Source organism: Teleopsis dalmanni, chromosome X (genome assembly GCF_002237135.1).
Source record: "Teleopsis dalmanni isolate 2A chromosome X, ASM223713v2, whole genome shotgun sequence".
Classification (NCBI taxonomy): domain Eukaryota; kingdom Metazoa; phylum Arthropoda; class Insecta; order Diptera; family Diopsidae; genus Teleopsis; species Teleopsis dalmanni.
In genome coordinates, this window is record NC_051848.1 from 15,907,149 (window position 1) to 15,926,549 (window position 19,401).

Sequence of the window (19,401 nt, forward strand, 5' to 3'; positions counted from 1 at the left end):
GAATTCAATCACTATTCAATCTGCTATTCATTTCTCTTCTATATGGATTCGCATAATTCCCAATCATTATATATATCAGCCTCTTAGAAAATGTAAAACTGTTTTCCGCCCAGTCACTCATAAGCCCCCAATATAAAATACAGAAACCATTAACGGTCTCACTTTAGAATTCAACTACCATAGCATATTCATTTCTCTTCTCATAAGCCCCCAATATAAAATACAGAAACCATTAATGGACTCATTTTAGAATTCAACAACCATAGCATATTCATTTCTCTTCTCAGAAGCCCCCAATATAAAATACAGAAACCATTAATGGACTCACTTTAGAATTCAACAACCATAGCATATTCATTTCTCTTCTCATAAGCCCCCAATATAAAATACAGAAACCAAGTATTATTTATATTTGAAAATATTTACTTTCATCATTGATGGACTCACTTTAGATTTAAAAACTTTCACGTTTATTTTCAATGTCCATATTTAACATTAAAACTCAAATCTCAGGAAGATATGCTGATTTAAGGTCCGTCATCAACTAAAAGACAAATAAATGATATGATTTTTTTAGCCTAGTTAAAGCCTAGTGTGAGGTAGAGATAAGCCCCCCAGCCATTATAGAGTAAAAGTGCGTAATAGCACTAACTCAAGAAGAAGAAGAATCAAGAATCAAATCCTTTGATTTAATTTCCTTTAAATCCTTTAATTAATTTCATATGTACTGGTTTTAAATACGATATGATATATGAATAATATCCGAAACATTATGAAGTGTAGAAGTTCTAGAACCATTATCGTTTAAAAAATTACAGCAGTAACTTTTTGAAATCCTACTATGTATAATCTTGATTTGGTTCATAATATTAACGGATTTACAATAGGCGCTATCGAGGGACTGAAATTATACCAAAAAAATATTATTTTACACTTATATTTTAATGTAGCTGTCATATATATACGATAGAAAGTAAAAAAATTAAATTATGAAGTAAAAATAAATTAAATTGTCTACATTTAGTTCGTTAAATGCTTTATTTATATGAAATTAAAAATTTCGCATTTTTAAAACTTATAAAATGTTCTTAAAGTGACTCAGTGCCCGTCATATCGCAACAATCAGGCATTTGAAATAACCCAGTTTTTATTGAATTTAAAAAAAAATCCTATCAACTTACAATAGAACTCAGTTCTTTTCAGTTTGAATATAAAACCATAATCAACACAGATTCGAAATCGGATAAAATGTTCCTTCATTCAAAATATGCTTTACTTACATAAAATCAAATGCTGCGATAAGACGAGAGAATTTTCCTTGCATTTTTTTATGGCTTTTTGCTAAGGGATGCTGAGGAAAAATGCATTAATCTTTGCCACCATCACAATTTCTGCTTTTCACTGCAACTTCGCAAAGTTCTTTTAACATGAAAAATGAGGTAAATGACCTTCGAAAACAAAAGTTAAATGTTAAATACGAAAAGCGTTTAAATGGAATGCATCCGCAGTTACGATGCGGAACAGAAGCAGAAACAGAAACAGTAAGGAGAAGTGGGCGCAGCGATTTCGCTCTAGAACTAAGTTGACAAATTAGCGACAGTAGCATTTTAACCGAAATGCCACAAACTCACTTGCTCACATATTCAAAACAAGTTTAAACACGTATGAACAAATCACAACACGGGTACATACATGCATATATCACAAAACAAAAATCCAACCAACCATCAGTGCACAGTGGATCGAATTGCCTTATGGACCCTTTACGAATCTGCTCCGTCTATCACAAATCTCGCGCCAGTTCACTTATTTCTCTCTAACTTATTTCTCTACGGTTCAGGATAACCTTCAGGACAACCTTTCGATGTCATGGGAAGTCTATATAAGATATTACTAGACATGTCGAGTAATATCGGAGGCTACTTTGCACTGCCTGCTCAATCCATATCTTTTCACAACGTTTATTCTGTAAAGGCACTTGTTTTCGATTACCTTGTATTTTAAGATCGAAACAGTCCTTGGCTACAATATACCGCTATTTATATACATTTGGATCTACATTTTAAAAGCATCAGTAGTAAGCCAGGTTCTGCAACGTTCAGTAAACATTTCGATTAGTTGTAGCTATAAATGAAGTATAATCTCCAAATTTCCCAGTTGGTATTCTGGGACATTGGGTTTGTGAACTTCTGGCGTAACAATTTTAGGTAAGCAAGCTGTTTCTATATACAATATGTTGTTATTTGCACGGTTCTAAGACTATAATTGTAATTCGGAAAGGTGATCATTTCGACCACTGTTATTAAGCCTGTACAATTTAATGGAATCAAAAGCAGCACATTAGGTTCAGTTAATACTGCAAATACGAATGAATGTTCCTTTGAATGTGGCAACATTTTTATTTACTCATAAATACATTGACATGATACGAGTATGTGTACCGTAACTACTCTACTCATGAAAAAGCGTTGTACATGAGTAAATACTCCTTTGAAGCAATTTCAAATGCGAAAAATCCAGCTTGCAATGCCGCCGCCAGTTTACTGGTACCTACGACCAAGAAAATAAATTGCAGCGGATGAATATAACACAAAAGTATTAAATGCATCACCGAACATCAACCAAACAGTACCAAATACAGGGTGTTTCCATATAATTAATACAAACTATCTATTGACTTCAATAGAAAATGACACTTCGAAAACGAATATATCACACATACTCGCATAAAAGTCTTCTGGTTCTATTTAGACATCATAGGACTTGGACCCTAAAGTAAAGAACTATATATGTAAAAATTGTTGGGTTGCATTGTAATTGAGCTTTAGTTTTTTTATATAAAATTAAACACTGAATGTTAAAAATAGCTTAATATTTAAACTTCCATTCTTTTACCCAATTCTTTCTTTCTCTCTTTCTCTCTCTTGTTCTCTTAATCTTCTACTTAATCCCTGTTAGTTTATCTTATTATTATTATTTGTCTCATTATTTGTTTTTCTTGTTGATTTAAACTTCATTAATTCTTTCTTTTCTCCGTTGTTTCCCTCTTTTCTTATCCTGCTCATTTTTTCTCTCTATCTCTCTTTCTTTCTCTATCTCTTTTTCTCTTCTTTTTCTACTTGGCCTTTTCTTTTTCTTTCTCCTTTTTTTCCTATTCTCTCTTTCTCTTTAAATGTTTTCTTTATATCTTTTTCTTTTTATTCTCTCTCTTTTCTTTTTCTCTCCATTTTTTCTCTATCTGTCCACCTATTTCGCTTTCGATACATTTTTGGTGTTGTCTATTGTGTAGTTTTTCTTTAGCTCTCTTTTTTTCTCTCTTTTCTTTCTCTATACATCATTTTTTGTTTTGTGTGTTATGAAATGAAATAGAGAAGAAATCGGATATCTTGTAAGAGAAGTTTTTTCTTAGAAGATACGTACACCAATTAAATAATTTTTTTCCTTGAAAACCGTTTCCTTGAAAAAACCGTTTCAGGTATTGTGCCAATAGTTTCCATCGTATCCATTTTCCATATAGAATTCACTGTTCGCACTTCTCTGTAGGATGCTGTATTTCTGTGTAGCTATCGCGAACGTAGAAGACGCAAAACTTTAGCTGAATGCACTTACACAATCTGAAATTTACAAATACAAATACACACACGGCGGCGACATGCAACTTGCTTGGGGTACAAATTATATTCCAAGCAAAACAAAGTGCATGCGAGAAACCTATGTCGTGACACCAACAAACACATCTACGAGGATACGAGCATGGAAGGACACATTTTTTGCAGGTTTGAGGACATCATGCTTGCATGTGTATGTGTGTGTATGTGTGTGCCGCACGAACATTATATGTTCTATTCTGTTTGGGTTTTGTGCTTGTGTTTATGCCGGAAGTTTGTAATTTTACTTGTTTCCTGTGCAAAGTTGCATTAGTGGTTGACTTCATCCGGTGCAACTGTTTTGTGGTGCTCAGTTTCTGGGTGACAATGCAACGTCATTTCCTTCTTAATGCAAGTGCAGTATCTATATTATCTTGGTATAAATGCATCCCTTGCAGCCGCTAAAATTAATCACGTTGACAGTTTGGTGTGCAAGAAAAAAAACAACATTCTATACAGGAATATTTCGTTTATTTTTTATATAAAAAAATATATGAACTCAGGACCACATTGTAGAACGGATAAAGTGCAATTTTCAACTGGAAAACATTTTATCATTTAAAATGATTTACTTGCAACAATTTTTCGTCTTTTCACTTTAAACATTGAAATTATGAAAAAGAGTTTCTATTCCTCTGTTCTGGAATATGTGAAATGATTTATTATTTTTTTGTTCAGATATAAATATTATAATATCTATATAAAGAATATTTAAGTCGCAACAATTATAACAAAACTTTTCTGAGTAAAATTTTAGTTATACGATGGCATATCTCTTCTCCTACCGAAGGGCAGACAACCGGAGGCATTTACCATATATTTTTTATCTTTTATTATAATGTTTCGTTCGTTATACTCTTTATGTTGCTTGGTTTTTCTATACAAACCAATGTTGGCTTCTCATTCCATTCATCTAATATACTTCTTCACATCATCTTGTACTTCAGACTAGACAATGAGTTTCCGTGCTTAAATCTATGCGAATATATTCCGTATAATTAGATATTAGGTGTTATCGAAATATATTCCAACGTGCTCTAATGTGAAGAACAAATTAGAAACAAACCATGGGATGTGCTTTTGTTGAGTTTTATTTGCAAAATATCAATCAAATAAATTGAAAAGTGCAATACGATATTCGATTTACATAGAATTCCATTCTCTTAAGAAAATCAGTAAGGCTTAGAATGAAAATTTATTGAAAAACTGTAATGTTTCTCAAAAGTGAGTGTCAGTATGTATTTCAGTGTTTCCGCTGTACATGCAATGCACATCACATCAATAGAATACCAAAAGATACTGTACTCATTATCAGTTCCGAACCGAAAATTTATTGAACGACATTATAGAACATATTACTTTTTTCTTGCTTCTATTAAGAGTAATTGGTATTACTATTATATATACCATAATAGTAGTAATAATAATCATAGATAATGACTACTGTATTACCCGTTACATCTAGCTTCGCTTATACCAAGGATATCAATACCTAAGCGGTTACATTCTCTTGAAAGCTTAGCGAATTCTCCAGGTTGATAACATTCCATTGTCCAATTCGTATCCTTTTTCGTTTGCCAAGGTTTGTTGCCAAAAAATTCGTTCATACATTATTATTATTTCCTGTAAGTACTCGAATAAGGTTTTATTTGAGAACCGCAAGTGATTAGCTCAGAACTCCCTATATCGGTGGAAGGGCTGCAACCTTGTAGACAAAGTTTGTGATGTTCGTCGGCGTCTGAGCCTGCCTTCGAAACTTTGCTGCTAAAGAAATTTTCTTCTTTAACCTGGTATTGCACAGTTATCCCGCCGTGTGCTCGTTCGCCAGAGCCTCATCAGTGATAACAGGATGATCCACTTGAAGAAGAGGTTGACATTTCAGTCGGAGAGGGTATAGGATGCGCTTCACGATACTTTATATCCCAGAAAACAAGAAAATCTTTTAGCGAGCTTAGAGCAATGACTCGTCAGCGCAATAACTGAAAAGTATTTGTAAATTCGATGTACATAAAAAATTCTTTATAAATAGATTAAACTTGTGATTTTGTTAAAATATATTACAAATATATCCTGTAATAATAATAAGTACATTACTATCCAGAAGAAAAGTGGTAACCATCATTTCGCATTGTTAAGAGTTCTATAAATTCAATGCTGCTGCGCCCACCCATTTTTCATAATTTTTTTTAAGAATATAGTTAATGTCCTGGTATAAAGTAGTTGCCATTTTTATTTATAATTATTTACGAGTGCTCCTATTTTCTTAGCTCACACATAAATAATGCAAAATTCAACAACAAATTTCAAAAAATAAACAAATAAACAAAAGTTGTAATTTTTGCCTTACCAGACAAGAAGAAGGACGAGGACCACTACAAATTAAACCAAATTTAGGCGATCTCAGTAAGACCCGTATACTACTTACTACATACTGCATACTGCATTCTACATTCTACATTCTATATTTGTAGCGTTCATGTCCGTCCGTTCCATTTAAAGCACTTTCCGTTCATATTTCCTTTTATCATTTTAGTTGGCAGTACAATGGTTGCACTCAACTTCGGTTGTGCTTATAGTTGCTACAATGTCTGCAGTTGCTAGCAACTGCAATAGCACCGGCACGGCAATGATAGCAGCAACCGCTTTACGTGGCGCTGTCAGAAGTGGTCTTTAATTACATTGACTATAATTCTTGTGGGTTGTGTGCGAACGACGGCGCGTGGCAATATTCTACTTACCGGCAACAGAGTAATTAGGAAAATTTCCTACATTTATATGCGACAGTAGCGACATTTTTAACTGGTTGAGTGGCATGCAACGATAAAGTGTGGCAAGCGTAAGCGCATAAAAAACTTTTACCAACGCCGCGCAGTCATGGAAATTCAAATTAAGAGCATATTTTTTGCGTTCCATTTTCCGGCATAAAATATTATTTCAAATATAAAGTTATATATACACCCATATACGTAGTTAGCTATACATTTCTATATGTAGTGGTATATACATATATATATATTTTCAGATAATTTCAATATTTATATTCACCTTGTAATATTCGTACCAATATCCTTGCAGGCACTACACCAAAGTCAAACTATGGAAGGTTGTTCTGCCCCCTTAGTTGTTAAATTCGCCGATACCCAAAAGGAGAAGGATCAGAAAAAGATGCAACAACTTCAGGCTAATATGTGCGGTATAACTGCACTTACTACACCATCTGCTGGTGCCATTGCTGGCATTGCACCAAGCACCACAACAAGTCTTAGTTCAATGAATGCCTTAGTTCCACCCAACATGGCTGCAGCACGTTCTAATTCCTCTATGGCGGCTGCATTAGCAGCTGTGGCCGCGACTCCATCCAATGCCGCCAATCAAGCTGCTGCACTTGGAGCCAGTTCGGCTACATTGACTGTATCACCAGCTTTACTAGCTGCCGCCGCTGTAAGTGGTCCTCAACCACCATCGCCATTCCTAACAACCGCAGATGCAATGAGTGCCTCAGCTGCTCAAATGCAACTGTTCCAACAACTACAACCCTACGGTATATCTTCCCCACAATTTCTGTCAGGTAAGTCCACCTCAATAAATACCACAAATAACAAAAAACAAAACCAAAATAAAAGAAGAAAAAATTAATCATTTAAAGAAATTTTGGAAGCGCAACATTGTTGCAGGTGCAGTTAGCAACACATTTCCGTGGCTTCATCAACATTTCTTTATAAACATTTTTCGCTTCTTTTTTTGTGAGTTTTCATTACAAAATTAAGTAAAACTTAAAATTCATTACACATTTCTAGTAGATGAAACAAAACAAAATTGGTTTCACATTTTTAATACTATACTATATTTTCCTATTAATATGATTTTGCTCCCCGTCTACCATCCCCGAAACAGTATATTTAGTTGCACTTTGGGGACTACAAAAAAGTATTTTTAATAATTTTCAATGTTTTTGTTTGTGCGTATCTTATAAATACTTTTCAATTGTTTGCAGTAAATAATTATAAAAATTGTGTTTAGACATAACATTTACTTATAACAAAACTACAAGAAATCGTCAATATGTCGATGTATTCAAATGTATCTTAATGTATTTTTTATTATTTATATCACATAAGTTTTTTTTTTGTATTTATTAGGAAATTTATTTTTTAAAATATAATATAATTAAATATAATAGATATATAGTAGCTGCACACATTATAGTAGAAGGCATTATCATCAGAATACATAATATAATATAATTTTATATATTCTTTCAGATTATTTCAAATAGTCCATATACTCGTATCATAAACTAAATGCTTTCACATTTTCAAGCTTTCGATAAGATTGTATCATTTTATAATTAAAAAAAATATTAATTTTTTTAGATATTACATATATATTTTGTAAACATTATCTTAACATTCTTTTGAATATTTTTCTTTCATTTGATTTTCTCATTTCTCATTCTTATTCTCCTCTTTCTACTATACTTGTTTGTCTCCAAAATTATAGAAATAAATACATTAATATGATGGACATTATCATTATCACATAATCACATAATTACATATTTAAATATGTATTTCCAACGGTACATAGTATCTTTTCTCTTCGAGGTATTAGTTCTTCATGGAATGTCGTGTATTTTTTAATTATGTGTCGGTACATTCCTTGACTAATTTAAAATGAAATTCATCTTATTTCTGGTAACTGTTGCTAATGAATTATTGAGCAACAACACCTTTAGACATCAATTTCTATAGATACGAGTTTTTCTTTGGTCCCACTAACAGAGCCATATCTTATGAGCAGATACGTCGACCGGATAGTGGATCCATCCTACGTGACTACGTTCATAGTTATATGTCAGAGGAAGGAGAGAAAACTAGTTGCCGAGCAGTGGTTGAGTAAATCAGTATTACTCAACAACTGCTTGGCAATCGCTTCAGATCTATTCAATACACTTACTGCAGCCACTATATACGTTTTATGATGTCATAATGGGACTACTTCTTAACGATTAAATGAGTTGCGCCCGGGCAACTGTCAGTATTTACCCTTTTCTAGGTTTTTGATACTTCTCTCTCTCTCTCTTGCAGTTGCACTCAAGTAACTGCCAGTATTTACTCTTTTCTAGATTTTTGATACTTCTCTCTCTCTCGCTCTCTCCCTTGTTCTATTTTTCTCTCGCTTGCGCTATCTCTCTCTCTTTCTCTCTCTATCTATCTATCTATCTTAAGTGTGTTAAATGGTTTTCACATTTCACATCTCATATTTCTATTAATGAAAGAATTTATTCTCTATTAATGGAGCATTTTTTAGTTGTCTTCTTGATTTTTACATTTGTTCTGGAAAGGAACGATTTTGTTTCTTTTGAGTTCATTTTTATTTTTACCTATTTTCTCACTACTTTTTAAATGTAGTTCCATTTGATCTATGCATTCTGCCATAATTTTTATCTCTTACACTCCACAAATATCTGCATATTTTTTCTAGTCTACTCTGTGAGTTTAAAATCACATTTGGTGTATATAGAAAAATCGGGTTAATCCAAATAAATCAGAGGTTTTGTTAGATTATATCATGTTTGTCTAAATGTGATCCAGTGTTTTTGTGGAACAAAATCACATTTTCGCCTCTGGCTCCATATATAATTATATATAGATTGCAGTCAGTTTTATTGTTTAAGCTATTGTGATTCATTTTAATTAAAATCTTTTTTTTTTTTTTGTTAATTAAAATCGGTGGTGTATGTTTTTTTTTATTTTTCACTGGATTGCAGTTGATAGAATTTCGCAATATTTCATACTTCTTTAAACTCGTCTGTCCGTTCACTTAATTATACGTATTTACAATTTTTGGATTTAAAATAAAATTAGAATATTTTGACTGTAGCTTACACATTGTAAATTTCCGACTTGTCTGCATTATATTTCCAAGCAGCGCTTCCCGACCCATACCGCCGCTGGAGGATTCATTTTTCATGCTGCCTACGACGAATCATTTGCAAATGACAACTGCTAAAAATTTAATTTTAACCAAAAATAAAAACATTGAACTAAAAACTCTGTGTTTATACATACATTTTATAAAATATTAAAGTAAAAAAAAATTGTAAGAGGACCCCATAGACTCATAAAGCAAACATTTGCATAACACTACAAAATACAAGCCAGGAATAAAAAAACGCTTTACTTAAAACAAACAGACTTGAGCACTTATGTAATAGATATATGTATATACGATTGTATATAGGTATTTTGATTTATGTACTTTCGTATAAAAGGACATGCATTATATACAATGTAATAGGATTAAATGCAGATGGAGACTGTCTTACAGACGAACAGTACGTTTGAGCACAATTTTGATGTCAACACTAAACGCTACTAGAAAGCGACAGCTACCGCCTAAGTAGGGCGATAGGACGATAGGGCGATAAGGCGATAAGGCGGTCTGTTGCAGTGGATAGAGCAAGTGTACGTCCAACATGTACTCATACTTATGAACGAGAACTATTGCCAGCGTAGGAAAGGATAAGTGCCATGTCAATCATTTTACTTCTCATTTGTCTGGCATTAACAAACGCCCATTTCAGACAATTTTAGCCCATTTAAGTCCAAATTTAGAAAGTACATTTTTAGGCTATTTTGACTAATTTGCAGCGTTTGTGTGGGCATTTCATATGTTTTGTGGCAATTGAAGCATTTGGACACATTCTTCGCACACATTTTGAACTTTCGAGACAATTTGTGTGTAATTTAAAACGTTTTAACCTGTGCCTGTGTCATTTTGACATTTTGAGCTCGCCTTTCCTCACAATACCGAGATTAAATATATAAGCAGAAAAAATTATTAACCGAAAAAGAAAAAAAAAAAATGATAAAGAAATAATCATGGACCAAAAAAACAACCTCAGACTATAAAAGTGATGAGTGGGGCAGCATGTGACATTCGTTTCAGATGGACATGCTGCACGTAGCTTCGAAATGTCTTTTGCCTTCGTTACGACAACTGTCACAGTGCGAACATTATTCGCATAACAAATCAAGAAAAGTCCACAATACCTAAATTACCACTCACCATTTACCATTCACCATTCACCATCCACCACTCACCACTCCTCCAAAACAGTCTGCAAGTGCACCTTCTCTTTGACGATTTTCCAGAAGTGCGCTTACAAAAAAACGCTTTGGTTACACGTAGCAAAACCGTCAAAGGAGCGAAGCTACAAACAACTATAAGGGAAACACTAAACACTGGTCCGTTTGGAAACATTTTAAGTGTCACTGATGAACGTACTACTCACTCTCTCCTCTCAGCCACCAGCCACACCGCTCCCGCTCCTCTGTGTCACTAACAAAGCAGCTGGAGTAGTTGCAGTGGTGATGATGCCAAAATCACAGCAACATTTTGTGCATATAAAAAAAGCAGCTCGAAGGGCAAAAGGAATTGTTTTCTAAGGCGTTCGGCGGTTGGAGGGGTTCGGGTGTGTGTGTGTGGTAGATTGTCGAAAGTGGTAAGTGGGCTGCAGTGGTGTCAAGCCAGACGTATGCTACTTGAATAACAAATGGAGTTTTAACTGTCAGCAAATTTCATTTCTTTTCTTTTGAGTGTCTTCTGGTACGATTATTTTCGGCAACTCGCAAGGACGTGGTAGCGGTAGTAGCGGCAAGGAAGGACACAGTTAGCCATAAATCTGTACAAAAGAGATAAAGCAAGAAATTTTGCATCAAGTGGTGACTACATAGTTCTTATTATTTTTTTTTTTTGCTGTTTCTTTAATGATCGTTGGATAGCAGCAAATTGTTAACGAGCATAGCAAAATCATTTGTACAAATTAGGCAAATTACATGTACTAGTTACTTTTGCGCATGCAACGAGTATGCTGACTATACTTGAATAATTTGAGAGGGAAAAATATATTTCGTACTGTACACCACTTCACATTTTGATTTTGTTGCATTTCCCCCTCGATTTTTGTATTTGTTTTAGGTTGTAGAATTAAGCAAAATCAGCATAAATTTCGACATTACTATTAGCACAACTAGTAACTTGGCACCTTACAACTAGTAACGTGTCCATATCAGACCAGCTACACAGACCCCCTCACGGTTGCTACTCTCCCTCACCAACTCAGAGGAGGAGTAGTTGTGGCCTTTTAAAGACTTAAACATACACAGAAGACCCATTGACTGATATACGTGTTTGTGCGAGTGTTTGTGAAATGCAACTTGAAAAAAATTCTAGTTAACAACAAAGTTTAACTGCTGCTGTTGTCCTTGTAGATTTGCATTTAAAAATTAAAATGCTTTATAGTTAAACTTGGATAAAGCACACATACACTCAACAAAAGCTACAGCAAGAAGTGCAACAGCAACAACAACATTATAACCAGTAAAGTAACATTATAACTAGCGAGTAAAAATTATAAAAATAATGGGTTGAAATAAAAAATTTGTTGTGTGTAGTGCTTAGTCAGCGTTTTCATTTTAATGCTCTAAAAACATTGCAACAATCATAATAACAATAATAGTAATCATGGCAGCAACAGCAGCAGCAACAGCAGCAACAACAGCAACAACAGCAAAACAATATCATAACAATTGCTACAATGAAAGCAGACGAGCGGAAAGGTTGAATCTTGATGATTTTTTATATTTTAACGAGTTCACTGCTGATGCTACATCAAAACCGAAAGGAGAGAGAAATAAAAAATTAAAAAAATATTTGTATATTTAGAAAATTCGAACAATATAAAGTAATACGTAACTAACCAGTTAAATATAATGAATAGAGCTTTAGCAAGGTTTTAACATTTTTCAAAAAAAAATTATTAAAATGTCACTTGACACTAGTTGTCAGTACTCTAGTACTTCTCTTGATAAACATGGTTCAAAGTCAAAAAATAGTTACTTAAGTCGATTAGGTTATGTGGTTATGTGGTTATATCTATTAAAGATCAATATCCTTTAAAGATTTGGCCTTTACTCCTCGTGTTCATACCATACTAAACACAAGCTTAAGAATAGTTTGAAAACAGTCACATATGATGTGAGATGTGAGATGAAGATTCCAAGAGCAATAACCAATTTTAGATTGAGTATGAATCTAAAATAAAGTATATTGATCGCTGCCCAATAAGTTTTCGAATACTGCCATTATTTGTAGTACTGCTATAGCACTACTACAACGTGCACATCTTTACATAGGGATTGCTTCGTTAAGTCCTTCGTTAAGTCAACACTAAAACGCAGTAGGGCATCTCAAGCTTAAGAATAGTTTGAAAACAGTCACATATGATGTGAGATATGAGGTGAAGGTTCCAATAGCAATAACCAATTTTAGATTGAGTATGAATCTAAAATAAAGTATATTGATCGCTGCCCAATAAGTTTTCGAATACTGCCATTATTTGTAGTACTGCTATAGCACTACTACAACGTGCACATCTTTACATAGGGATTGCTTCGTTAAGTCCTTCGTTAAGTCAACACTAAAACGCAGTAGGGCATCTCAAGCTTAAGAATAGTTTGAAAACAGTCACATATGATGTGAGATATGAGGTGAAGGTTCCAATAGCAATAACCAATTTTAGATTGAGTATGAATCTAAAATAAAGTATATTGACCGCTGCCCAATAAGTTTTCGAATACTGCCATTATTTGAAGTACTGCTATAGCACTACTACAACGTGCACATCTTTACATAGGGATTGCTTCGTTAAGTCCTTCGTTAAGTCAACACTAAAACTTTGACTAAGGCATATTTGCGCAGTATAGCATTTATTGACCATACTGGCATTCAGACGGAAACACATTCCCGCCACTACGATTACTCTAGTTTGTTCTGTGTGCTTTAAGGATAACTCCTCCCTGTTGCCTCGCCGTATAAATTAAAAAATAGAAACGTAATTACATGTAAACTCTAAAGTAGTGAAGCAAAACGAGCAAAAACATGGAAAAAATTAAAATTGCAACTAAGTTTTCTGCGGGCACTTAACTTTGATATGAATTAAGGGATTTTCCTTCGCATTTTTCTGTGTTGCTTTTTCACCATTTTCACGTGTGCGGTTTTGCCATAATGATGATTTTCCCAGTTTCCGGCGAATATACACCAAAATATGGAATATGGAATACGGAATACGGTATGTGGTATGCGGAATAAGAAAAACGCATACTCATACTCACGCTGTTGTGGACTCGTTCTAGAGGAATTGTTTATAAGTTACAAGCTTAACAAAAAATTAAGGGAAAACATTTCGACTTCAAGTTTATACAAAAGGAAAAGCATATATTTTCCAACTCAGGATTATATGCGAAGAAAAAATTAGGCTTCTGGCGGTTCATGGAAGAAGCCACGTTATATAAAAAGAGAAGGGAAAAAAGTCAAAATCTTGTGAAAATGAGTTTTTAATTTAAGTTAAAGATGCGAAAAAAGTAAGTTTTGCTTTCCACTTTTTTACTTACTTCACATCAGTTATACTTTCATTTAAAATCTTTCATTTAAAAAACTTAAAATCAGACTCTTTGTGGTTCTGAAGTTGGAAGAAACCTTAAAAAACGCTTAAAGAATTCACCGCAATTAAATTTGAAGCGTTTAATTGCGTATTTCAACGCGCTGCAGTACAAAGCTGCAAAATTGATAGTAAAAACCTTTTCTTGTGAAAAGGTTTTTACAGAACTCTACAACAAAAAACTTAAAATTATATTAGTTCTGTTCTACGAGCTACTCGTAGCAAAACTCGAGTAAAACACAAGTAAAGCACAAACTGAGAGCGTAATACAAATAAAGAGCTAACATACGCTCTTTAGACAGATCTTCTAGGAACATCTTTATGTAAAATCTGGTGAGAACATCAGTGCCGCGCAAATAAACAACACAAAAATTTTAATTCAAACCAAAACAGCTGGTTAAACAGCTCGGGTGTTCTGCACTCTCAGATGCTCTCATTTACTCGAAAATTTGCTAGTCGAACGCTTTCATGTATACACAGTCTTACTCAAAGTTACTACGAGTAGCTCGTGGCGCAGACCTATAATATATAATATAGTGCTATGCTTTATTATTTTCGTTTTTATTATATACTTTTGTTCCCTCTTTTATTTATATCCTTAAAGTTTTCAATATGCCTGCCAATTTTTTTTTTGTCATTTTTACTATTATTTTTTCGTTTCGCACCACTGTTGTTAGTTCTTAAGATTTTGACAAACTCTCCCAAAACGTTCTTTAGTCTCTATATATATTATATCTTATATTTCTTGCAAAGATTTATCATTTAAGTTTATTTGTGGAATCTATTATATGTCAGGCTTCCATACTCCATATCGACTTATTTACGATTTTGTTTTGTTGTTTTAAGTAGAAAAAAAAAAAAAAAGTCATAAACACAATTTTGTAAGTAAAAAAAAAAAGAAAAAAAAAAATAAAAATTTATAAAAGAAAAATTCATTGAAATCTACATTTTATGTTGAATGTTGGCTGTAAAAACTGCAAATAACGGGGTAGAAACTTCTCTAAATTAGCATGCAAAGCATTCGTGCATACTCGTGTAGTTTCGTGTATTTTCGTGTATTTTCGTGTATTTTCATGTTTATTCGTGTATATTCGTGCAAATGTCCGTATTTACTCGTATTCGTGTGCGATAAGGCATCGTGCTGTGTAGACTTTGATTTGCAAAACATAATGTAAGACTAAATCTATTATTAACTTAACTAATTACTCCAGCTAAGTGTTGCCAATTAATGCTAATTTCGCTGCTAGTAAATTGCAAAATAAACGATATTTTAATATTAAGCGTACACTGAGCAATTTTTGTCTAACTGCATTTTATTTCAAAAATCTAAATTCTATTGTATGTTATTTTTTGTTTTTATGCTGTATTTCCTAATTTATTTTTTAATTTTCTTATTTATTTTCTTTATGTATTTATTTGTATTTATTTGTATTTATTTTGTATGTATTTGTAAACAAAAAAATTATTTATCATAAACAAAAACAACAATTACAACAACAATTTTTTGTAAATGTAAATAATCCAATTGGGTGTGTGTTTTCTTCTATGTTTTTTATATTCGTTGAACATTTTTTGGTATGTCTGATTGAATCTGTGGTAATGTAAAATATCCAAAAATAAATGAATCCAAAAATAAAAATTGAATGTTACTTCAATAATCATAAAAACACAAAAACAAAATAAAAAAAAAACAAACAAAAAAATTGTTTAAAAATCGCAAAAATCAGGACTAAATTTCCTACCGGATCATAGTGCGACCGCTGCAACATTATCCGGTACCAATGTCGGCACTACTGTTTCAACAGCCGGCTCAGTTGCGCCTGCTACCCCTAGCAATGCTACCACCAATGGACTGATGGCACCGCCTCAAATACCAATGTCGAATCTGGTTGCGCTGACTGCACTTAATCAGCATCATACAGGCGCACATCACCACGTCCATATGCAACAACAGGCACATAACACAGCAGCACGTATAGTGAGTCCACATATGGCGCAGCTAATGGCCATTCAACAATCAATCGCCGCTGCAAACCCTTTGCAACAGACGCAACTACAAAGTGCCACAACTACACCGCTTTGTAAGTAGATATAATAGTGAATAGTCTTCTATAATTTTTGAATTTCTAGCTTTCATATCATTTCTTTCGGTTTGTTTGACGCTCTACACACCTCTTGCATTCTCTATACTAACTGTGAACTAAACACCACAAAGTAAGCTCAATTAACATCGCATACTTTTGGGTGCACTTATGCATGCTATGAGCGCTAAGTAGATATTTACTAAAAACTTAAACTAATGCATACAAATTACAATAAAAATAAAAAGTAGAAACACATATCCACATTATATAGTTATATAGTAATCGTTTTATACGGACATTGTGATCATTTATTATGTGATATAGATTATGCACGTAGAAAAATAGTTGGAGCTCTCACATTCGCCTCTCATACCTTGACAGTCATTAACAATTTACCGATATACTGAAATAAATTATAAAAAACAATAAATAAAAACAAAAATTTATTAATTTACAGATATCTCGTAAGTAACTTCTAACAAATATGCAACTATAACAATCACATAGCAACTAATGTTGACTCAAATATGGATTAAGATCTTACATCTCTCTAAGGGCGGAACAGAAGACAGCTGTTCGAGTAGCGTCAGTTAGTAGCACAAATGATCTGCCATGGTCGCAGCTTTCCACGCCGTTGCGAGGCAAAACGTCCCATATATATTTTATTGTTCTATGGCCTGAAGTATTCTTTCTATTAGATTATTTAAAAAAAATATTGATTAGTTTATAAAAGTTATATTATTTATAACTCATAAATATAAAAAAATAGTCCGTCCCGTGTTCTCGTAACAACCTTCGTTTCTCACTTTCATTAGGAGTTTCTGTATTGTCTTTAGACTTTCGCTATCTTCTTTTTAGTACTTCCATTTTAATTCATATTAGCTTCAAACTTACTTTATTTTTATCATCTTAAATCATCTTAAGATTCTTATCATCTTAAGATTCTTTTTACTCTCTCGCTGTCTCCCTTATTTACTATTTTTCCTATTCTTTCATTTCATTTCCTTTACTATCGCACTCTTTCATATTATCTTTTTTATTCTCTATTTGTCTTATTCACTCTCTTTTGTTTTTTTTTTTCTGTATCAATATTACTATAAGTTTTTTATATTTTTTTGGTTTATCCTAATTTCATGCTTTACTTCTTTTTTCTTTATTTATTACTTCCTTTCTTCCTCCTCATTCTCTTATTATTTATTTTTCAATGTTTATCAAACTAGATCGCAATTATTTCCTTACTTATACAGAATAGAAGACTTAAGAAAACTTCAAAGTTCAAACAATTTTGATTTCTGCAAACCAATTTTTCTTAATCTCACTGGATAATTCTAGCAAAGATCGTTAAAATTCTTACCAAAGATTTTTAAAAAATCGAACGAAAGACTATAGGAAAGATTTTTGCTATTCTGATTCTATGTCTTCCAAAAAAATTTTATCATTTGTAATTCGTGGTAAAAATCTGTTTTGTCCTATTTCTTCCGTGGTGAAATCAAGAACAGCTGATAACCGCCAACGCATGCAAGTTAACAATTGAATTTTAATACAAATTCCATGGAAAGCCGCAATATATATATTTTATTATTATAATTCCTTATACATAAATAATTATTTACTGAAATTAACTCATACTACGAAAGAATACCGCTGTTGATCGAAAGATCTGCTCAATAGCAGCTCTTGTATATACAGCTGGCAGTATATAATGTATCTTTCAAACGATCTTTCGAAAGCTTTTTGAGTGTGGTGAGCAGAAAGATAATTTCCAGTATTCCCCTGCCAGTTAAGCTATGCATATAATAATAAAACAAAATATATTATTATTATAGTATATAATAATATTTGACTTTTATGATTCTTATTATTATTAGAGGATGTGGTACTGCGACCGTGGGGTCTATTGTGCCCCCTTTTGGGTTTAGTGTAGGTATAGTATAGAATCTGCTTTATAGAGTTTTATTGCCTCTTCCGAAAGAATATACATTCCCAGGCACCTATACCGTATCTGCATTATCGCAGGGCATTCTAACATGTGTGGCCGACTCCTCATTCTCTTCACGGAATCTACAGTTTGGATCCGTATCGTAAGGTGATGTTTAATTTTACAGTGGCCTGTTTAGATTCCTGTAGTAATTCTAAGATTTTTTTATGATATAAGAATAAAATATATTTGGATTTTATATATCCAATGACCCAAAGTAGTTCTACTATATTTCATAAAATTTTATTCTAATTTTGCCCACTGTGAATGTACTTTTAAACATGAAACGCTGCTAATATTAACTCATACCAATAAATAATTTTTTATTACTTTTACATATGCGAATATTTTCCCATTTATGTGCTGTCTAAAAATGTAATAATGTAAAACAAAAATTTGGCGAAAAGGTGGCGAAAAGGTGGCTATGTGGCAAAGTGGCAATGTGGCAATGTTGGTAGAGCGAGGTGTGATAGAGACCTTCATTTTTATGGGAGCTCGTAAAATTACACAATATGAAATATTCGGTTTATTGCATTACTGGCTTGCTCCAGCCATAGAGGAAGTCAGCCAACAATGTGAACTGAACACAAAATATGCGATATACAAAATGAACCGAGAAAGTGCATAATCCTCCCCGAAAAGGTGGGTCGGCGCTGGTGGCAGTCCCTCCGGATTGAATTTGCTACCAAATTTCTTGCTTCATTTTAATTTGTTGTTATTTTCGTATATTTTCGTATATTTTTATTTTTTGTTCTCTTCTGCTCTGCTGTGTTCTGGACTGTTCTGTTCTGTTATAATCAACAACAAAACAATGTAGAACAACATATATTTTTTGTTACTTCAATTAAAACCCGTAAAATAATAATGAAAAAGTGAACGAAAACATCAAGAATAGCAGGAAAAAATTTGACTAAAAAGAGTTTGGAAATGTTTTATGCAGTTTTCAATATACCACAAAGGATATACAAAAATTAATTTTTACATTAATAGCACCAGAAAAAATAAAGGATACGGCATAAAGTACATCTCTAAATTGTTGAATTTCCTTTTAAGCCCAAACAGCTTTTCAAATGGCTTTGTAAATTTTTTCATAACAAAATTTTGATTCAAATTCATAGACATTACTTCAGGTTCACTTTTAGCAGATCCCGTTAAAAAGAAAGGATTATTTTAATCTAATCAATCGGA

The 19,401-nt window shown here is 32.9% G+C and overlaps 1 protein-coding gene across 2 annotated transcripts in view; it reads left to right on the forward strand.

Annotated features, from left to right (window-relative positions):
• Positions 1 to 19,401, forward strand: part of LOC119687227 (CUGBP Elav-like family member 2) — a 148,844-nt gene that overhangs the window by 125,923 nt on the left and 3,520 nt on the right. The window contains exons 6-7 of one of the 2 annotated variants that reach the window (XM_038101482.1): positions 6,723 to 7,215; positions 15,879 to 16,232. In XM_038101482.1, the coding sequence (XP_037957410.1) occupies positions 6,723 to 7,215; positions 15,879 to 16,232 (847 nt within the window). The remainder of the gene's footprint in view (positions 1 to 6,722; positions 7,216 to 15,878; positions 16,233 to 19,401) is intronic. The other variant, XM_038101483.1, reaches the window with a different exon arrangement.